At 46.6% G+C, this 22,863-nt stretch overlaps 1 protein-coding gene across 1 annotated transcript; it reads right to left on the minus strand.

Moving 5' to 3' along the window:
• Nucleotides 1-205: 205 nt before the first annotated feature.
• Nucleotides 206-4,791, minus strand: LOC113837321. The gene is made up of 2 exons (XM_027431022.2): nucleotides 1,276-4,791; nucleotides 206-789 (listed from the first exon to the last, which is right to left on the minus strand). Exons 1-2 carry the CDS (start codon nucleotides 3,818-3,820, stop codon nucleotides 443-445), a joined length of 2,892 nt encoding a protein of 963 aa, XP_027286823.1. The 5' UTR covers nucleotides 3,821-4,791; the 3' UTR covers nucleotides 206-442.
• Nucleotides 4,792-22,863: the final 18,072 nt, after the last annotated feature.

Genomic DNA, 22,863 nt, shown 5'->3' on the forward strand with positions numbered 1-22,863 from the left:
CCACATCTCCATGGTCCTTTCCCTGCGTACCCTGGGATCTCCCTCCGTTTGAGAGTGATGAAATCCCAAGAGGAAGAGGGTTTCCAGTAAGCCTCCCCTGTGGTTTCACATCCCCAGCTTGCACAGTACCCTTCCTGTGGCCCCCCGCAGTCATGAGTTGGTCTATGGCCAGGACAAACATAAAAATCCTTGCTTCTTGTTCCTATCCTTCCCCCAGGGTGGTGGCATCCGTACCCTGGGAATGGTTCCTGGTCAGAGGGATCCCAATCAGACCCTACTAAGTCACATAGGTCGACATAGAGAGGAGGGAACCCATCATGTAGAGTCCCTATATAAGTGCTGAGGTTGGCTATTTCCCCGGTCCCTAGATTGGCTATTTTCCAGGTGATATTATAAACCCTGTGGGGGTTAGTTGCTACATGGGGGGTAAACAGACAACCAATCAACAGGAGGGTGTACGAGAGAGTCTTATCTTTAAAGGATTTTGAGTGCGGTGTGCAGTCCATTCTGATGCAGTGGCTGAATCGGTGGGTCGGGCTGGCTTTACATGTGAAGCATGTATCCAAGCGGCAATGCCGTCTACTTTGAGTGCGGTGGGAGTGGTAAGCAAAACGATGTAGGGTCCCTTCCAGTGGGGTTCAAGGTTCTTGGCCTGGTGACGCCGGACCCAAACGGTGTCCCCGATCTGGTAGGAATGGGGGATGGTGGGATGGTCCCTCTGGTCTTTATAAGCTTGAGCAAGGGGTTTCCAAATCTCCCGTTGTACTAATTGTAGTGCCTGTAAATGAGCTTGGAGAGAAGGGGAGTTAGCAAAATCTGAGACATCTTGATCAAGAAAGTTAATGATAGGAGTAGGTACTCCATGCAGGATTTCAAAAGGTGTGAGCCCATGTGGCCCAGGGGTGTTGCGAGCACGATAGAGGGCTAGGGGGAGTAGGAGGACCCAGTCTCTAGTGCCAGTTGCAAGCGACAATTTTGTTAAAGTCTCCTTGATTGTTCTATTCATCCTTTCTACCTGTCCTGAACTTTGGGGTCTATAAGCACAATGTAATTTCCAATCAATCCCCAACAAGGTGGCCACTGACTGACTTATCTGGGAGGTGAAGGCGGGCCCATTATCTGTTCCCAGTACCTGAGGCATCCCATAACGTGGAAAGATTTCTTCAAGCAATTTCTTAGTAACGATCTTGGCTGTTTCATGTTTAGTAGGAAAGGCTTCAACCCATCCTGAAAAGGTGTCTACAAAAACTAATAGATACTTGTATCCATATTTACCTGGTTTAATCTCAGTGAAATCTATCTCCCAATGTGTTCCGGGCCGGTAGCCTCTGACCCGGTTCCCAGGAGGAAGCTTCAGTCTGGATGCGTTGACTCGGGCGCACGCATCACATTGTTCAGTTACCTGTTTTAGAATGTCATTCTTCCCCAAAAGGAAATTGAATTCCTCTTCTCGTTCGAGGAGCTCCCGCATCTTCTTGGAGCTCAGATGTGTCATCTTATGTAAAAATGTCACTAGGTACTTGGTTACCCGGTAGGGGATGACAGTCTTTCCTTCATAAGTCCAATCCCCGTTTGGTTCCTTTGTGGCTCCCAATTTCTCTAGGGTTTGGATGTCTCTTTGTTCATAGTCCCATGAGGGGGTGGGACGGTCGTTGGTGGGCTCCAGAGCCAGGAGGCTAGTGGTGTCTGTGGTCAGGGCCGCCTCTCGGGCAGCCAAGTCTGCCCTCCGATTGCCCCTGGCTTCAAGAGAATCCCCTTTTTGATGTCCGGGGCAATGTATGATACTTAAGGCGGAGGGCAGATGAAGAGCTCTTAGGAGAGCGAGGATTTCCTCCTTATTCTTAATGTCTTTCCCTTCGGAGGTAAGCAGCCCCCTCCGTCTGTAAATTTCTCCATGTATATGGGCAGTGGCAAAGGCATAACGACTGTCTGTGTACACGGTGAGCCTCTTACCTTCTGCCAATTTTAGAGCCTGCGTGAGTGCAATGAGTTCTGCCCTCTGCGCAGAGGTTCCGGGAGGGAGTGCCTGAGCCCAGACAACCTGATTCTCTGTGGTGACTGCTGCGCCCGCCCTTCGTTTTCCTTGATGCAAAAAGCTGCTTCCATCCGTGAACCAGATGTGGTCCGGGCTGGGTAGAGGCTGGTCAGTCAGGTCGGGTCTCGCCCCATGGGCCTCAGCCAGTACCTGTAAGCAATTATGAGCCTCTGGCTCCCCTGGGAGAGGGAGCAAGGTGGCTGGATTCAGAGTCACCAGAGGCCCAAAGTGGACCCGGTCTTTGTCCAACAGCATAGTCTGGTAATGAGTCATTCGGGCATTAGTGAGCCATCTGTCTGGAGGCTGTCTGATGACTGCCTCAACCGCATGAGGGGCATGTATGGTCAAAGGCTGCCCCAAGGTTAGCTTGTAAGAATCTTTTACTAGCAGGGCTATGGCGGCAATCATTCGGAGACAGGGTGGCCATCCCGATGCTACAGGATCCAATTTCTTGGAGAGGTATGCAGTGGGCCTTCTCCAAGGCCCCAGTTTTTGGGTGAGGACTCCCTTGGCATAGCCTCCTTTCTCATCTATAAAGAGTTCAAATGGCTTAGCTAAGTCCGGTAGACCCAGGGCTGGTGATTCAAGGAGAGCCTTTTTGATGTTGGTGAAGGCTTTCTTTTGGGGCTCTTCCCATTTAAAAGCAACCCCTGGCCGAGTGAGGGGGTAGAGGGGAGCCGCCATTTCGGCAAACCCGGGGATCCATAGGCGGCAGAAGCCTGCCGTTCCCAAGAACTCTCTCAGTTGGCGGGGATTTTGTGGGGTGGGAATGTCTAAGATGGCTCGCATACGGGCTTCCGTTAGCCATCGCCGTCCATCCTTTATCTTGTATCCTAAATAGGTCACCTGTTTCTGACATATCTGGGCCTTCTTGGCGGATGCCCGGTATCCTAGGCTCCCAAGAGTCTGGAGGAGGGCTCGAGTGCCTTCCTTGCATTCTTCCTTGGTTTTGGCTGCCAGGAGGATGTCATCTACATACTGTAAGAGGATTAGCGCGGGGTACCGGACCCGGAATCCTGCCAGATCCTGATGTAAAGCTTCATCAAAAAGGGTGGGGCTGTTCTTAAACCCTTGAGGTAACCTAGTCCAAGTTAGCTGCCCAGAGATTCCAAGGTCGGCATCCTGCCATTCAAAGGCAAATATAGGTTGGCTGGTGGGATGCAGGCGGAGGCAGAAGAAGGCATCTTTAAGATCTAAGACTGTATACCAGGTATAGTTGGGTGGCAATCCGCTCAGCAAATTATAAGGGTTGGGGACAGTAGGGTGTATGTCCTCTATCCTTTTATTGACCTCCCTCAGATCCTGTACTGGCCTATAGTCATTGGTTCCTGGTTTCCTGACGGGCAACAAAGGTGTATTCCAAGGAGATTTACAGGGCACCAGAATCCCTTGTTCAAGTAACCTTTTAATATGTGGCCGGATTCCTTCTCGGGCTTCTTTAGGCATTGGATACTGTCTGACGGATGCAGGAAGGATGGCAGCTTTTAAGGTTACTATAATTGGGGCCTGGTTGATGGCAAGGCCCATTCCTCCTGTTTCAGCCCAGGCTTGGGGAAATTCCGCAAGCCAGTGATCAAGGGTTTCCTGATTGTTCGAATTAGTCCTCTTTTCATGGAGTCTGTATTCATCTTCTATGGACATTGTCAAGATGGTAAGGGGAATTCCCTCTGGCCCTGTGACTTTGACTTCTGACCTCTCAAAGTGTATTTGAGCTCTTAATTTGGTCAATAGGTCCCGTCCTAGTAAGGGGTAGGGGCAATCTGGCACATGGAGGAAAGAATGCATAACCTTACCAGTCGCGAGCTGGAGCTGCCGATTTGTAGTCCAATGGTACTGCTTTCCGCCTGTAGCTCCCTGTACCCATGCAGTCCGGTGACTCAGGGGTCCGGGTGACCGATTCAGAACGGAATGTTGTGCCCCTGTATCTACTAGGAAGGTGACCGGATGCCCCCCGACTTGCAGTGTTATCCTGGGCTCAGGGGGGGGCTCCTGGCCCTGACTTCTCTAATCTTCTAGGTTTAGAAGGTCAGAGGTTCTTGGCCGTGGAGGCTTGGCCCGGGGGTTCTTAGGGCATTCTTTTGCCCAATGTCCTTTTTCTTTGCAGTAAGCGCATTGATCCCTGTCCAGGTGGGGCCCCCTTCTGCCATCCCTCTGCCTATTCTGTCTCTGACCTGTCACTACTGTGGCCAATAGCCTGCTCATCTCTCTATTCCGCTTACGGTCTCTTGCAGCCTCTTTCTCCTCTGCTTCTTTTCTCAGTCTTTCCTCTCTCTCCTGGGCTTCCTTTCTCCAACGTTCTTCTCTTTCTGTCTGTGTCTCTCTCTTATTAAAAATACGTTCTGCTTCCTTTAACAAGTCTTGGAGCGTATATCCTTGTAAATTTTCTAGCCTTTGGAGCTTGTTTCTTATGTCCGGGGCTGACTGCCAAATAAAGGACATAGAAACGCTGGTGGCCTGCCCTGGATCTTCTGGATCATAGGGAGTATACATTCTATATGCTCCTTTTAGTCTCTCTAGAAAAGTGGCGGGCGATTCCTCCGCCCCCTGTATTACCTGCTTTACCTGGGCCAAATTGGTAGGTCGGCGTCCTGCCCCCCGGAGACCCGCGACCAGCAACTGGCGATAGAGACGCAGATGGGTCCTACCTGCTTCAGTAGTAAAATCCCATTCAGGTCTTTCAAGAGGGCAAGCCGCATCGATTTCATTGGGCAGCTGGGTGGGCTGCCCGTTGGCTCCTGGGACATTCTTTCGTGCCTCTAGTAGAACACGCTGTTTCTCTTCCGAGGTTAAAAGAACCTGCAAAATCTGCTCACAATCATCCCAGGTAGGTTGGTGAGTTGTGAGTACCGACTCTATGAGAGATGTCAGCCTCACAGGGTCTGCAGAGAAGGAAGGATTATTATTTTTCCAGTTATAGAGGTCCGATGCTGAGAATGGCCAATATTGAGGTTGGCCATTCGGTCCAGTTCGGAGGGGCAAAGCGGTTGAATCTGGAGCGGGCTGCTCCCTGCGACCTCTTAGTCGGTGAGCCATTGGGGAAGGGTCAGGTGGGGGAGCTGAAGCCGTCTCTGCCGAGACGGCGGGGGCCGCTTCTGCCTCTGGCGGGGGCGGCAGCGCCGGGTATGGAGGGGGTTCTTCAGTCAATAGGTCAGCCAACAGGTTTTCTCCCGGGGGAAGCACCTCAGGCGTCTTCTTCTTCTCTTCAGCTTTAGCGTCCTTTACCGCTGTAGGGTAAAGGCTGGAGTGGGGAGGGAGCTGGGGATTGGAAAGGGTTGGGGTTGAGGGAATGGGCCGGTTGGAGCGGTTAGAGGGAGGAAGGGAGGGGGAGCCCTTGGGGTGTAGGAAAGGACGTATCCAGGGGGGGGGTCCTGAACCAAGGCCTCCCAAGTGACTATGTATGCCACCTGGTCGGGATGCCCCTGTGGTCCAGGATCCATAGTCTTCTCTTTCACCTGAAATATAGTTTGGAGGTTAAAGGTACCATCTCGTGGCCAGCCAACGTCAAAGGCTGGCCATTCTGAGGAACAAAGAGTAATCCATTTGCGTTTACGCACATCAACAGATTGGTTATGAGCATAATCCTGCACATCTCTCCAGTGTGAGAGTGTTAGGGACAAGGGAGTGGTGATAGTTTGTCCCATAGTTTCTAGACTTAGTAGAACACAGATAATGGTTATGATACAAAGACTAAGCAAAACAGAACAGGCTTTCGCTGCGCGGTTTCGACAGAGAGTCGATAGTAAGATTTTAGAAGGCGTTGAAGAAGGGGGCCAGCCTTCTTCGTCCCCGGTAAGGATTGCAAATCCTTCAAGCCGAGGACCCTCTCCAAAGAGGTTGGGAAGCTGTCCAGTCATAGATCTCAGCTCAAAAACAAAAGTACAAAGGTGAGCCCACTAATGCTTCAATCGCTACCAGGACGTCTCCTGGAGCCAGGGTCGGGAGTCCGAACCCGTCAAATACAAATGTACGCAGCTGTGTACTACCAACGCGGGCGCGCAGTTCATGAAATGGTTTCAGACAGAAAGACAGGACCAGACGAGACAAGACAGTGGATCCACATAACACTTACCTCCCAAATGTGGGTCGGTGGTCCCTGGGCGGGGGTCTCGATCCCGGACGAGCCCCCAAATGAAAGACCCCCGCAGAGGTTCTTTCGTGGAAGAAGACCCACACCCAGGAATCAGCGAAACCACGAACTTTGGATGTAAGAACAAGAGGATTTATTAATAACACGGATATCCGGGGCTTAGCTTCTGTTTTGCCAAGCCCCGAGCCCTGGAAGGAGGGTCCTTTTATAAGGGAAAACAGGCATAGTACAGAAGCGAAAAGCATCAAATCAGCATTTTCTCAAGGTTTAATAGCCAGGCGAAATGGCCTTATCTCCTGCTGGTCCAGATGGCTGGCCTTGGGACCGAGCGATCCGGCGGGGGTTGGCCTTGCGTGGGGCGGGGAGTGAGGGCCAGCAGCTGCAGAGATCAAAAGGTGCTAAGGAGGGAAGTGCTAAGGAGGGAAAGATGTATTCGCGCGCCCCGCCAGCTGCCGACCAGAGTAGAAAGGCTACAGCCCAGGGGTGGGGGTCTTTCACTATACTACAGATGAAAGAAAAATAATGCTTTTCATATTGATTGCCTGATTGTGTGTGTGTGTGTGTGTGTGTGTCAGAGAGAGGAGGGAGGGAGAGAGAGAGAGAGAGAGAGAGAGAGAGAGAGAGAGAGAGAGAAGAAAAAAGAGTGCATGGTGCATGACACATGGCACACAGTAGGTCCAACATTAGCCTTTCTTTGCATTATTTTGTGATATGGTCCTGATGTGTTGGCCTCAAACCCAAATCTTTCAGCCTTGGTTCCTGCAGTGTGTTGGCACTGCAGGCATGTGTACCCAATGTCAAATATAAGGTTCATGGACTATAACTTCCGATATCACTTCAGGTACAATACGTTGGCAATATGGGAATCTACTCATTTTGGTTTTATACAAATTCTGTGTCTAATTTACTTTCTTTTTCCCTTTTCTTCTTCTTTTTGAGATAGGGTTTCTCTGTGTAACAGCCCTGGTTGTCCTAGAACTCGCTTTGTAGACCAGGCTGGCCTGGAACTCAGAGATGCACCTGCCTGTGCCTCCCGAGTGCTGGGATTAAAGGTGTGTGCCACCACCACCCAGACATAAGACCAAATCAGAGCTCTAGATTGAGCTGTTTCCCCTAAAGGAGAGTCCTCAAAGTGCAAAAGTGAATAGCGACTTGGGTATAAACAGAACATCTTAAGACAAGGCTGCCTTCTTTGAAGATGGTTATACATCATATCCAGGATCCCAATTCACCCCTTGGTCATGGGGGAAGAGAGAGGATCCCAAGGAGGGTCTACTGAAAGAGACAGTGACTGCTGGATGAGAAGATGAAGGCCCTGGCACTCTGCCCCCTCACTGACAAAGTTCAGTGCCTTCTCTTGCAACAGGAAGAAGAAATCCAGCCAGTCTCTTGGACAACGGTCCAGAAAACCCTAGGGGAATGCAGATGCTCCCGGGGGCAGAGTCTAGGCTGCCCGAAGGACACAGCTTGCCCAGGGAGATCAGGTTCCCAGTACAGGTCCCTCTGCACAGAGTCCAGACAAGCCCACTCTTCCTGAGAGAAGTCTATAGCCACATCAGAGAATGTCACCAAATCCTGAAAACAGAAGCCCACCTATACCTGAGGAGACAGGAGAGACCTTCCAGTTTTATGGGGTGTTGGCTGCCACTGCTCTAGCTGAAGACGGAGGGCAGCCTGAACACCACATTCCGGGCTGAGTGCCACTGCCTTACTACAGAACCGAAGGCTGTGCAGATAACGATCTGCCTGGGAGATGTTTACAAGCACAGCGTTGTTAGAGCCTGCTTGGTAGCTTGCCGACGGGTGCGGGTTCTCCTGACATCTTCATTTTCTTGAACTCCATTCTGGTTCTGAATCGAATCAGAATCCAAATGTGCTCATGGCTCTTGCAGAGAGCCCAGAGGTCGATTCCCAGGACCCACGTCACCGCCTCCTGCAAATGCAGCGTGGAGGTGGGGCTGCAGAGTGAAACTTGATGCCGTCTTCTGGACTCTTGCAGGAACCCGCACTCATGCCAACATGTTGTTCCGCCCCCATGAATAAAGAAAAAGGAAGAACAAAACAAACGACAGCATCAACAACAGCAGCAAAAACAAACCTGTCCATGACTCCCGTTCCAGGAGATCCAATGCCCTCTCCATCCTCCTCCACAGTCATCAAGGACAAACAAGATACACAGACACACAACAGGCACGACCTCCATACACATTGAGAGAGAGAACTCTGGCCACTGGGGCCTGGGAGAGTGAGGAGGATCTGCTCAGCTTCAGTTAAAGGGGAGCTGTGGACGGCTGTGAGCTGCTGTGTGGGTGCCAGGAATTGAACCCAGGTCCCCTGTAACAGCAGCAAGGGCTCTTAACCACTCACCTTGAAATAGCATATTTTACCTTTACTCCCAGTATTTGCAAGACAGATGCAGGCCAGTGAGGGAATGTAGTCAGACCTTTGTCTTTATGACTTCTATTTTGGGATGCTTCCTTTTCAGCTGGCTTGGGGGAAAGAAGAGGATATGGATCAGACATTAGGGCCTTTGTGGAGTTTGAAAAATAGACTTCAGAGCCTGGCAGTGCTGGCACACTTGGGAGGCAAAGGCAGGGGGATCTCAGAGTGTTCAAGGTCAACCTGGTCTATAGAGAGTTCCAGAATGGCTAGGACTGTTCCACAGAGAAACCCTGTCCTAAAAAGCCATAAAAGAAGCAAGCCACAGGGAACCAGACAGTAAGCAGCAAATTGCCGAGGTTTTTTTCTGCTTCAGGCTTCTGCCTTGGTTTCACTCAGTGAAGAGCTCTCACCTGTAGGGTAAAATAAACTCTTGCTTTCCCAAGTTGCCTTTGGTCATGCTGTTTATCACAGTAACAGAAGGCCAAGTAGAACAGACGGTACACTTTGGTCAGTGGAATTTGTTCTGAGACCTGAAAGATGAACCAATCTCCCCCAGAAATTATATATAATTATATTATTATTTTATGGGCTTGGAGAGATGGTTCAGCTGTGAAGAGCACTGGCCCCTCTTGCAGAGAACGCGGGGTTCAATTCCCAGCGCTCACATGGCAGCTCACAGCTGTTGTGGGATATTAGTTGAAGGTGTGTTACATTCTCTTATGCTGTAGAACATTTGTTTGATGATGTAAAAAATGTGTTACATTATTTTATGTTGCATTTGTTTAACTCAGTGAAGCTGTGTTACTTTGCCTGCCTAACACACCTGACTGATCTACTAAAGAGCTGAACTGTCAATACCTGGGCAGGAGAGAAGGATAGACAGGGCTGATGGGCAGAGAGAATAAACAGAAGAGAGAGAGGAAAAGGGAAGGAGAAGAAAAAAGATAGAGAGACCACCAGTCACACAGCCAGTAATGCAATAAGAAGGAAAGAAAGAGATAAAGTAAAAGCCAGAGACATAAGGTAGATTTTTTTTTTTTTTTAAGATTTATTGATTTAGGGCTGGAGAGATGGCTCAGAGTTTAAGAGCACTGGCTGCTCTTCCAGGGGTCCTGAGGCCGGGTGTTGGTGGCACACTCCTTTAATCCCAGCACTCGGGAGACAGAAGCAGGTGGATGTCTGTGAGTTCGAGACCAGTCTGGTCTGCAGAGCGAGTGCCAGGATAGGCTCCAAAGTTACAGAAAAACCCTATATCGACCCCTCCCCATCCCCATCCCCCCCCAAAAGAAAAAAAATACATATAGGCTCTAATGCCAGTGAAGGAATGAGCTTGAGAGTGAGCGCAAGGATAAGCAAAGAGCCAAAACTTCCTTCTCCCACGTCCTTTATGTACGGTGCCAGCAGAGGGTGTGGCCGGGATTTAAGATTCATCCACCCACTCAAAAGAGTCAGACTTCGGAAGGACCCTCCCACCTCTATTGATGCAACTAAGAAAAAGTCCCTCATAAGTACACCCGGATGCTTGCTTTCGGTTTAGTTAGTTCCAGAGGTGGTCAGTTTGAAAACCGAGAACAGCCATCACACTTACATTTTTTTTAAAAAGGGGGCGGGGGAACAAGGATGACTACAAAGGTGACTGCCAGAGTTCACCCCATGGGTCTCTTAGAATAGAAGAGCCAACTCTACTAAGTTGTCCCCTGACCTCCAGGGGACACACACCAGGGAACACACACAGTCGCATGCTAATTATTAAAACAAACAAACGGAAAAAACCCAAACCGCGGCAAAAACAAAAGCCAACCAAATCTTAAAACACACAGCCGTCCAGAGGCAGGAGATTAAAACCTATCAGAAACAATAGTGCCTATATATGGGAGAGGACGCTGAACTAGGCAGTTGGTCCTGCGACTGCTTCTCATGGCGGGAACCTTTGTCAGGAAAATCCTGAGATGCCAGGGGATGGAAAGGGACACCGGAGTCTTTCTCTTGTCATTTATATAGCCTTCCTGGGGAGTATGTTTGAGGACCTCATCCAAGATATAACCTACTCTTCTCTTTCTGCTTTGCATGCTGTGCCACTCCCTGGGCAACACCCCATGGCATTAAATGGATGCAACTTTGCTGTTACGAATCAGAATGTAAACAGCTTTGGGGACAGAGGTTTGTCAAAGGGCTTGTGACCCACAGGTTGAGAAGCCTTTTTGAGCCTTTTATTCATTTCTATGATTAGCAGGACTGAACACTCCAGAAACAGAAACACAAGCACGCTTAGAAATGTACAAGAAACAGAAGGATGACCATGGATGGTAATATAATGGGTAATTTTGACTAGTCAGCCTCAGCACCCACTCTAGCCTCTTTTTTTTTTTTTTAACTTTTTGATATAGACTGATATCCTTTACGAGTTGCTTAAAGTCCTCTTTTTTTTTTTTTTGGTCACAGATTTGCACTTTTCCCATTAAGAAATTTAAAACTCACCCACCTTTAGTTCCAGCACTTGGGAGGCAGAGGCAGGTGGATCTCTGTGAGTTCAAGAGCAGTCTGGTTTAGAGAGTGAGTTCCAGGACAGCTAGGACTGTTACATAGAGAAACACTGTCTTGAAAAAACAAACAAACATACATATAAAAAGAAAAAAAAAAACGAGAAGAAATTTAAAACTCAAAGGAGCTTTTAATAAAAGAAGAGATTACCAAAGGAGGGACAGATTATGAGGCAGCTGGGACCCTGTTACCATGAAGGGGAGTCTGAATGTATGGGGCCGAGGTAGACAGGGTGAATGACTCAAAAAAATGTCCATATTTGGGGTGTGGAGAGATGACTCGGTAGCTAAGAGTGCTCACTGCTCTTCAGAGGCCCCTGGTTCGATTCCCAGCACCCACAGAGCGGTTAACGGTTGTCTGTGACTCCAGTTCCGGGGCATCTGACACCCTCACACAGTCGTATATACAGGCAAAACAATGACCGTTAAATAATAGCCTGGGAACATGGCAAGGAGTTAAGGCCAGAGAAGAACTAACTTAATAAGTGGCCAGTAGAAAGACAGACAAATCATATACACTTATCCTGGTGGGTGATGGGCTCAGTATAACTGCAAACAGCGTTGACGTTAGACCAGGCAGTGTTAGAGTGAGACAGTGTGAGAGGAGAAGCCACTAAGCACCACTCAGCATGGTTGTTTTGTTTTGTTTTGTTTTTGAGACAGGGTCTCACTATGTAGCCGTGGCTGGCCTGGAATTCTCTCTGTAGACCATGTCGGCCTTCTCTTTACAGAAATCCACCCACCTATGCGACACAGCCAGATCACCTTGAGTTTTGAAGCAGGGTCTCTCACTGGGACTTGGGCCCACAATTAGGCTACACTGGCTGAAGGGGACCCTAGCCCACTCAAGCCTGCGGCTCTGTCAGGCCTTGCCCTTCTTCCCAATGCCCTCTGTCTTGCTAGAAACTGTTAGATTCTGTCCCTAAAGCTGGCCATCAAAGCTTTTTCCTTTATTTGGCCACTTCTTCCTCCTGAGGCTGACTACCAAGCTCCAGCTCTCAAAGTGTTAAAATCCAGCACTCAGAAGCCCTCTTTGGTCCACCTAATTAACAAGCCCTGTCAAAATATACCAACGCATCCCAGCCCATTCTAACATCTTAAAAATCACACCTACAAGGTCACTGGCTGCTGGTTTTCTGCCAGAGTCAGAAAGCAGCCACTTAGACTTTTCTTCTCTGTTCAGTAAAGTGTTTCTCTCTGCAAACAGGTGTTTGGCTATGGTTTGGGCCTAATCTAGGGGCCTGGGAGGGAGACCCCACTCCTCTCCCAGTGAAGGGGTGAAACTCTCCAATTTTTTACAATTGAATTTACATTGCAGTTCTCTGAGATGGGCAAAGCAGGTGTCTTTTTCCAACAAAGGGTCATTTATCTCACCAGATATAGTGGGAAATTACCAATACGGAGTCAGGTAGAAATATAAGGGTATTTAATAGGGAAAAGCCTTACTTACAGAGCAACCTAGCCAGCTGGCATGGCAGCAGTCTGTACAGCAAGTACCAAAGAGAAACCAAAAGCGAAAACGCAGTCATCCTATGTCCCCTGACCAAGCCCTCCAAAGCTTGTGAGGGCGTGGTCAGGCACACCTGTAGCCAGCCCCTAAGTAGGCGTGGCTACAGCTTCCCCTACAGACTTTTCTTCTCTGTTCAATAAAATGTTTCTCTTTGCAAACAGGTGTTTGGCTATGGTTTGGGCCTAATCTAGGGGTCTGGGAGGGAGACCCCACTCCTCTCCCAGTGAAGGGGTGAAACTCTCCAATTTTTTACAACTGAATTTACATTGCAGTTCTCTGAGACGGGCAAATAAAGGGTCATTTATCTACATTCAGAATGGAGGGAGAGAACAAACACAGAGGGTCTAATCAGCCTCTGGTATCTCAAGGACAAACCTAGCAGCCCCCTTGTGGGTCACATCTAAGCTTATGCAGATGTGTCCAAAAATGATAAAACGAAACCTCAGCCAATTAGAAATATACTAATGTCACTAATGCTTGCTTAACCAATTATGTAGCTGACTCTGAAAATCCCCTTACCTGTGCTTAAAAGGACCCTGCAAGTCCCTCTTATGGCCGCTGCCATTTTGTAAGGTGAACGACCTCACATGCATGCTGGTATAGTAAACACTGTTTGCTGTTACATACTATTTGAGTTTGGGGGGGGTCTTCCTTCAGCATTTCCTTGGACCCTACCCCAGGACACTCCTTGTCATCCTCTGTCTGTACACTCTCTCTCTCTACAAAATCCCCAAGGCTCTCTTGCCCTCTGTCTCCTTCTCTAGTCAGTCCCACTGCATGGGGGGACTGATTTCCTCTCCTTCCCTGGCTGGACACCATAAACCGCTCATGGTCAAATCCGAAGACCCTTCTGCCCACATCTCCAAGCCCCAATACTCCCTCCCCTTAACCAGCCTCTGCCTATGTCTCCAACCCGTCGTTTCTGTGCCCTGCCTCCTCACCCTACAAGACTCCCATATGAACAGTCAAAAAGACCTAACAGGATCTTCCACCTAGTCCATTCCATTAACTGTCTAGATGTCCTCAACATCGACACTCTGAACAAACCCCACACTCCGAATTACAAGACATAACCAAACCCAAGCCATTTTCACTCCAACACACTCCCTCCCTCCCTCTCTCTCTCTTACCGCCAAGTCCTCACTGAGGTCAAGGTCATCCAACAAACCCCTCAACTTCTTTCATTGTTCTCACTGGTTTCCTGCCACCTCTCTTCCAAGCCCTCCCTTAGCCACATGCCCTACCTACTCCACTACCAACCGTTTGTCACCTTAACCATCCAAGGTCCCCATTTGGGAACTAAAGCCAAATTCTGTGAACCTTTCCACACCAAACCCAAAACCTGTTACAGACTGTCCCTCTCACTGTTTGCTAAGAGCCTCCCCAACCATCTATGTCCCTACAATACTAGAATTTCAGAACCCACCCAAGTCAGAAAGCAGCACCCCCCCCCCATTTTTTTTTCTATTTTTCCACACAGGGTTTCTCTGTGTAGCTTTGGAGCCTGTCCTGGAACTCACTCCGTAGACCAGGCTGGCCTGGAACTCACAGACATCCACCTGCCTCTGCCTCCCCAGTGTTGTGATTAAAGGCGAACGCCAGCCACCATTGCCCGGCCGAAAGCAGCCACTTGCACCTTTTCTTCCCAGCTTAATAAAGGGTGAAAAACTGGTGACTGGGTGTGGCTTGTGCCTAATCCGGGGTCAGAGGGGGAGGGGTCACCGTCAAGCCCCACCTTGTGGTTTTAAAGTATAAAATTAGAATGCAAGCTGGAGCTGGGGTCAAAGCCTTCCACGGGAGCTATGCTGGCTCTGGTCCACCCATGCCATCTACTTCCCTTCCACTCTCATTAGCGCCAGAGGGCTTATTCCAGATTCTACATCATTGCTACTACCTTGCTGACACCGTGACTAAACCGTCTCTCTTAGCCACGTTTTCCTGTAAGAAAGGGAAGAAGAGAGGGCTTGGAGAGATGCCACAGCAGTTAAGGGCACTGGCTGCTCTTCCAGAGGAACTGAGTTCAACTCCCATGGCAGCTCACAATTGTCTGTAACTCCTGTTCTCAAACAGAGTATATACAGGCAAAACCCCAGTACACACTAAATACATAAAATATCTTGGGTTAATGCTAACCAAACAATGAAAGACCTGTAAAAAAGAGCTTTGAGTCATTAAAGAATGAAATTAAAGAAGATACCAGGAAATAAAGGTCTCTCATGCTCTTGGCTAGGTAGGATCAACATAGTAAAAATGGCAATCTTACAAAAAGCAATCTACAGATTGAATGCAATCCTCTTCAAAATCCCAGCACAATTGTTTATGGGCCTTGAAAGAATAATACTCAACTTTATATGAAAAAAAAAAAAACAAAAAAAGCCAGGATAGCCAAAACAACACTGTACAATAAAGGATCTTCTGGAGGCATCACCATGCCTAACTTCAAGCTCTACTATAGAGCCATAGTTCTGAAAACAACTTGGTATGACCACAAAACCAGACAGGTAGACCAATGGAATGGAATTGAAAATGTTGACATTAATCTACACACCTATGAACACCTGATTTTTGGCAAAGAAGCTAAAATTATAGAACAGAAAAAAGAAAGCATCTTTAACAAATTGTGCTGGCATAACTGGATGCTGACATGTAGAAGATCCATATCTATCACCATGCACAAAACTTAAGTGCAAGTGCGTCAAAGACCTCAACATAAATCCAGCCACACTGAACCTAGTAGAAGACAAAGTGAGAAATACCCTTGAATTAATTGGTACAGGAGACTGCTTCCTGAACATTACACCAGTAGCACAGACACTGAGATTGACAATTAATGAATGGAACCTCTTGAAACTGAGAAGCTTCTGTAAGGCAAAGGACACAGTCAGCAAGATTAAGTGACAGCCCACAGAATGAGAAAAGACATTTACCAACCCCACATCTGACAGAGGGCTGATCTCCAAAATTTACAAAGAACTCAAGAAGCTAGTCTCCAAAACACCAAATAATCCAATTAAAAAGTGGGGTACAGAACTAAATAGACAATTCTCAATAGAGGAATCTAAAATGGCTGAAAGACACATAAGAAAGTGCTCAAAATTTTTGGCCATCAGAGAAATGCAACTCAAAACAACTCTGAGATACCATCTTACACCTGTCAGAATGGCTAAATCAAAAACACCAATGACAGTTTATGCTGGAGAGGATTGGAGAAAGGGGAGCACTTCTCCTCTGCTGGTGTGAGTGCCAACTTGTACAGCCACTTTGGAAATCAGTATGGCAACTCCTCAGGAAAATGGGAATCAGTCTACCACAAGATCCAGCAATTCCACTCTTAGGCATATACCCAAAAGAAGCACATTCATACAACAAGGACATATGTTCAATTATGTTCATAGCAGCATTATTTGTTATATCCAGAACCTGGAAGCAACCTAGATGCCCCTCAACTGAAGAATGGATGGATAAAATGTGATACATTTAGACAATGGAGTACTACTCAGCGGGGGGGGGGGGGGGGGGGGGGGGAGATGGAATCTTGAAATTCACAGGCAAATGGATGGAACTAGAAGAAACTATTCTGAGTGAGGTAACCCAGTCACAAAAAGACAAACATGGAATATATTCACTCATATATGGGTCTTAGACATAGAGTAAAGGATTACCAGCCTACAATCCACACTGCCAGAGAAGCTAGTATACAAGGAGGACCCTAAGAGAAACATACATGGTCCCCTGGAGAAGGGGGAAAGGACAAGATCTCCTGAGCTAATTGGGAGCATGGAGGGAGCTAGAGGGAAGAGAAGAGGAGAACAGGAGGGGAGAGGAGGACATGAGAGAGCAGGAAGATTTAGTCAGGGTAAGAATTGAGGACAGCAAGAAAGGAGATACCATCATAGAGGGAGCCATTAGAGGTTTAAAGAAAATTCTGGCACTAGGGAAATATCCAGAGATCTACGAGTTTGACCCCCAACTAACAATCTAAGCAGCAGTTGAGAGGCTACCTTAAATGCCAATGTTCTCCAATAATTAGATTGATGACTACCTTATACACCCTCCTATAGCCTTCATCCAGTAGCTGATAGAAGCAGAGGCAGACACCCACAGCTAAACACTGAACTGAACTCTGGAAGCTTGTTGCAGAGAGGGAGGAGTGATGAGCAAAGGGGTCAGAACCAGACTGGAGAAACCCACAGGGACAGCTGACCTGAAAAAGGGGGAGCTCATGGGCCCCAGACTGATAGCTGGGAAACCAGCATAGGGCTGTTCCAGACCCCCAGAACCAGGATGTCAGTTTGGAGGTCTGGGAAATCTATGGGGCTTCTGGTAGTGGATCAGTATTTGTCCCTAATATACAAATGGACTTTGGGAGCCCTCTCCACATAGAGCGATACTGTCTCAGCCTAGACACACAGTGGAGAGTCTAGGCTCTGCTCCAAATGCTATGACAGACTCTGAAGATCCCCCATGGATGGCCTCGCCCTCCCTGGGGGGCAGAAAGGTGTTGGGATGGGGGTAGGGGCCCGGGGAGGAGGGGAAGGATAGGGAACTGGGATTGACGTGTAAAAGAAGCTTGTTTCTAATAAAATAAAACAAAGGAAAAACATTAAAAGAAGAAGAAGAAGAAACTGACTTCAGAGAAGGAGTTCATGTTTCATAACTCAGATACCAAGCTTATTTTCCCATGGATAATGATGACCTGGGGATTTCTGGACATAGTGTACACCAAGGAATTCCTGGATTTGACCTGACTATTGGGGCGTCACACATGGAGAGCAGGGGTACTGGTTGGTTATATGATCTCTGTGACTTCTGCAGTATGGGCCACTATTTTCATTCTCTATGAATGGTGGATGCTGTACACATGAGGCTGATGCTCTCTGATTTATATTGGGAAGAGAACACACTGTGAATCTATATGAGCTCTGATTGTCAGGGGCCATTTCAAACTTTTCCTTCCCATCCAACTGTGGACCATCTGAAACATTCAGCTGACTTATATATATATATATATATATATTTTTTTTTTACATTGCCTTATGCTTCTTTTTTCTTTTTTTCTTTCTTTCTTTTTTTTTTTTTTTTTGGTTTTTGAGACAGGGTTTCTCTATGTAGCTTGGGAGCCTATCCTGGCACTCACTCTGGAGAACAGCTGGCCTCCAACTCACAGAGATCCGCCTGCCTCTGCCTCCCGCTTGCTGGGATTAAAGGCATGCGCCACCAACGCCCGGCAGCTGACATCATTTTTAAAGGTATTCAAACAAACAACTTGTTGTCACTGGCCTGGGCCCAATGTGCCCAACATAGCTTTCTCCCATGGGACACAATGTCCAAGGATTTGAGTGATGAGATCTGAGGCTTAGTTGTCCTCAGATATATTTTCCAACCCATGTGTGTTACCTCTAGTGTGGACCTCAAATGGAGAGCCCCAGGTCAGAAAGTGCTTCACATTTCTCCAGGGCAGTGGCAACAGCTGAGAGCAAAGCATCTCAGCCACACAGCTGACCTCTCCGGCGGGCATCAGACATAAAAGCAGGTGTGCACACAGGGGTATCCGTTTGATAAGCTGATCTGCATCCGCAGTCCATACTACGGGTTTAGAGCTTTGGAGGCGGGGCCAGATGCTCACCTTGGTTTTTCTTCTTCTGGCTCCTGAACACCTCCCCCTCACGTCCAGTTTCACTGACCCCAAGTGCTTTTGGAGAATGAAGCAGAAGGAAGACGGGCATGGAGGCGTGGTGCCAGGTTGTGTCTTTTTTCTTGCTACAGAGCAGAGCCCGGTGGAGAAAGAGCATCTCAGGTTTATTCTGGATTTGTAGGGAGACACTGTAACCACGCCTCCTAAGGGCTGGCTACAGGTGTGCCTGACCACGCCTGTCAGGGCGTGGTCAAGGTGAGGTCAGGATGACCCGGGATAGGTTTTTAAGGGGCTGCAAGCACATGGGAGCCTCTCTCTCTGGCCTAGCCACCTCGCTGCCCCTGGCACGCTCTGGCTTGCGTTTGGCTGGTGTTTATCTGAATAAAGATATCTTAACCATGCAGACTACGGATCGTTTTCGCTCTGGTTATATGGAAGTGCTGCAAGTGCATTTGCATTTTCATGTAAATGTCATGATGAATAATTCACGAGAGGAGTGACGATGAGCAGAGTGATGCTTTGAGTCTTCTGTCCTCTCATCCCAACTTTGTCACCAAGAATTGACCCAGAATATTTTTTGGTTTTTAATAATCACTTTTTTTTAACTATCAAACTGAGACTTTTTAATTTTTCTTCCAATTAGGCTCCATTTTCAAGGCTGAAAACTGAGTGGAACAGCATTCTTTATCTTGCTCCATCATAGATAGCCTTCCTTTTCATGGGTGTCATTGTGAGGTACCCAGTGGTGTCCTACCAAAAGACACCGCAGACTACTGCATTGATTTTAGTAGTCACAAGGAGCATTCGAGTCTCTCCCAGAGTCTGCTGATGTCACTTCTATCAGTGTGTGACTCCTAATGCAGGGGCAGGGTCACTAATGTTTGTGCCACTCCTCACTGGGGAGAGTATCCGTGTAGCCACTTAGTTAAGCTTTCAGATACTCTGCAGGAGTTCACTCCACACCTCTAAAGCTGTGATGACATAGAGGTAGAAGACATGTCCACTGTCAGGTATGTGGTGTCCTCTTGCCTTTCCCTCTCCTGAACACATGCATAGTTACAGGAATTTGGGGATTATAAAAGGCAGGTCTGTCTCCATCTTCAAAGTCAACATCTGATATTTTTATTCTCTGATACATTATATTTCTGTCGGTATCACTTTCAATAATTTGCATTGAGTTTCTCTCCATTTAATTTGATGTTGGCTGTTGGCTTGCTGTATATTGCTTTTATTATGTTGACGTATATTCCTGTTATCCCTGATATCTCCAGGACCTTTATCATGAAGGGGTGTTGAATTTTGCCAAAGGCGGTTTTGGCGCCTACTGAGATGATCATGTGGGGTTTTTTCCCTCAGTGTATTTACATGGATTACATGGATGGATTTACGTTATTGAACCCTCCTTGCATCCCTGGGATGAAGCCTACTTGATCCTAGTGGATGATTTCATTGATGTGTTCTTGGATTCGATTTGCCAGTATTTTATTGAGAATTTTTGCATCAATGTTCATGAGGGATATTGGTATGTAGTTTTCTTTTTTAGTTGTATCTTTGTGTGGCTTGGTTATCATGGTTATTGCAGCCTCGTAAAAGGAGTTTGGCAATGTCCCTTCTGCTTCTATTGTGTGGAACAATTTGAGGAGTATTGGTATTAGCTCTTCTTTGAATTTCTGGTAGAATTTTGAACTGAAACCATCTGGCCCCGGGCTTTTTTTGGTTGGGAGAATTTGGATGAATGCTTCTATTTCCTTAGAATTTCAGGTCTGTTTAAGTTGCTAATCTGTTCTTGTTTCAATTTTGGTAAGTGATATCTGTCCAGAAAAATTGTCAATTTCCTTCAAATTTGCAAATTTGTGGAGTACAGGTTTTCAAAGTATAACCTGAAGATTCTCTGGATTTCCTCAGTGTCTGTTGCTATGTCCCGCTTTTCATTTCTGATTTTGTTAACTTGCATGTTCTCTCTCTACCTTTTGGTTAGTTTGGATAAAGGTTTGTCTATCTTGTTGATATTCTCGAAGAACCAATTCTTTGTTGCATTGATTCTTAGAATTGTTTTCTTTGTTTCGACTTTATTGATTTCTGCCCTCAGCTTGATTATTTCCTGGCCTCTATTCCTCCCATTTGCTTCCATTTGTTCTAGAGCTTTCAGTTGTGATTTCAACTCTCTAGTGTGACTATTCTCTAGTTTCTTCATGTGAGCACTTAGAGCTATGAACTTTCCTCTTAGAACTTATTTCAAAGTGTCCCATAAGTTTGGGTATGTTGGGTCTTCATTGAATTTTAGGAAGTCTTTAATTTCTTTCTTTATTTCTTCCTTGACGCAGGAATGGCGAAATTGCCTGTTGTTCAATTTCCATGAGTTGTTAGGTATTCTGCAATTTGTTTTGTTTTTGATTTCTAACTTTAAAGCATGTTGGTCTGATAAGACACAGGGGATTATTCCAATTTTTGTACCTTTTGAGGTTTGTTATGTTGCCGAGTATGCGGTCAACTTTTGAGAAGGTTCCATGTGATGCTCAAAAGAAGGTATATTATTTTGTGTTTGGATGGAAAGTTGTATAGATCCCCTGGGGTCTGTAGGCAGACTGAATTGGTCCCTTAGGACCCAGGGACCCTGACTCTGCTGAGATCACTGGGCTACTCCACCCCAGGCAGTGCAGAGTGCAGAGGTGAGCTGCTTTGGCCCCTGACTTGGGCCCCACTTCTGCCTGCCCACTCTGGGAACTCCTACCCAAGGGTCTGCAGACAGGACAACTCGACCCCTGAGGACCAAGCAACCCAGACTCTGCTGACATCTCTGTGCCAGTGCTGTGCTCACACACCTGGAGAGCAAGTGCCTCAGACATGCCTGCACCCACCTTGAGACCTATCAGAATATTGAAGCCAATTGCACCCATCTGAAGAGAACACCGGACCCATTCACACACCAGGAAATGAAGTGACACCACCTGTACCCACTGGAAGAAGAGATGGGAAGACAACAATATAAGAACACATCCAATATGACAGCACCAGAGTCTAGGGACTGAACACAAGCAAGACATGAACATCCCAACACAGATGAAGCAGAAGAGGGCAACCTTAAAAACAACTTCATGCAGATGATAGAGACCCTAAGAGAGGAAATCAGAAAATCCTTCAGAGAAATGGAAGAAAAGACGAACCAAAAGATGCAAGAAATCAAGGAAAGCCAAAAAAAAAAAAAGCCAAGAAAATGCAATTAAATGGCTGAAGGAGACAGTTCAGGACCTGAAAACTGAAATAGAGAAAATAAAGAAAACACAAACTGAGGCAATGCTTGAAGTGGAAAAGCTGAGTAAACAATCAGGAACCACAGATGCAAGCATAACCAACAGAATACAAGAGATGGAAGACAGAATCTCAGACGCTGAAGATAAACTAGAGGAAATAAATTCATCAAGCATAGAAAATCTTAAGTCCAACAAATCCTTAATACAAAATATCCAGGTAATATGGGACACCATGAAAAGACCAAACCTAAGGATAATAGTTGTAGAAGAAGGTGAAGAAACCCAACTCAAAGGTGCAGAAAACATATTCAACAAAATCATAGAAGAAAACTTTCCCAACCTAAAGAAAGACATGCCAATGAAAGTACAAGAAGCCTACAGAACGCCAAATAGAGTGGACCACAAAAGAAAGTCCCCTCGTCACATAATAATTAAAAGACCAAACGTACAGAATAAAGAAAGAATATTAAGAGCAGAGAGGGAAAAAGGCCAAGTAACATATAAAGGCAAATCTATCAGAATTACACCGGACTTCTCCATGGAAACTCTGAATGCCAGAAGGACCTGGATAGATATTCTACCAACTCCAAAAGAACACGGATGCCAGCCCAGACTACTATACTCCGCAAAACTTTCAATTGCTATAAATGGAGAAAACAAGATATTCCACGACAAAACCAGATTTAAACAATATGTAACCACTAATCCAGCCCTACGGAAAGTACTGGAAGGAAAAACTCCAACCTAAGGAAATTAACTACACTCACATAAACATAGGCAATAGATAATCCCACTTTACGAAAACACAAAATAAAAAGCAGGGTAAATACACACACAATAACGCTACCAACAACAAATAAAAAAACAAACAAGAATAAACACTGAATGGAACTTAATTTCCCTCAATGTTAGTGGCCTTAACTCGCCTATAAAAAGATACAGGCTAACAGATTGGATATGAAGACAGAATCCATCCTTCTGCTGCATACAAGAAACACACCTCGCATTCAAAGACAAACATTACCTCAAAGGGTTGGGATAAGATATTCCAATCAAATGGACCCAAGAAACGAGCTGGGGTAGCTATCCTAATATCTAACAAGTTAGACTTCAAACTAAAATCAATCAAAAGAGATGAAGAAGGTCATTTCATATTCATCACAGGAAAAATCCATCAGGAAGAAGTCTCAATTCTAAACATCTATGCCCCAAATACAAAGGCACCAACATTCGTAAAAGAAACATTATTAAATCTCAAATCACAAATAAGACCTCACACAGTTATAGTGGGAGACTTCAACACCCCACTCTCACCACTGGACAGGACCACCAGACAGAAACTTAACAAAGAGACAAAGGAACTAACAAGTTATGACCCAACTGGGATTAATAGACATTTATAGAACTTTCTATCCAAACACAA

This window comes from Cricetulus griseus, chromosome 9 (genome assembly GCF_003668045.3).
Source record: "Cricetulus griseus strain 17A/GY chromosome 9, alternate assembly CriGri-PICRH-1.0, whole genome shotgun sequence".
Taxonomy (NCBI): Eukaryota; Metazoa; Chordata; class Mammalia; order Rodentia; family Cricetidae; genus Cricetulus; species Cricetulus griseus.

What these genes read in the sequence shown, in the direction of transcription:
- LOC113837321 (XM_027431022.2), bottom strand. Translation starts at nt 3,820, where the DNA reads ATGCATTCTTTCCTCCATGTGCCAGATTGCCCCTACCCCTTACTAGGA. An exon ending in TTTCACTGAGATTAAACCAG is followed by an intron (nt 790 to 1,275) that starts GTAAATATGGAT and finishes CTTCTCTCCAAG; the next exon opens with CTCATTTACAGGCACTACAA.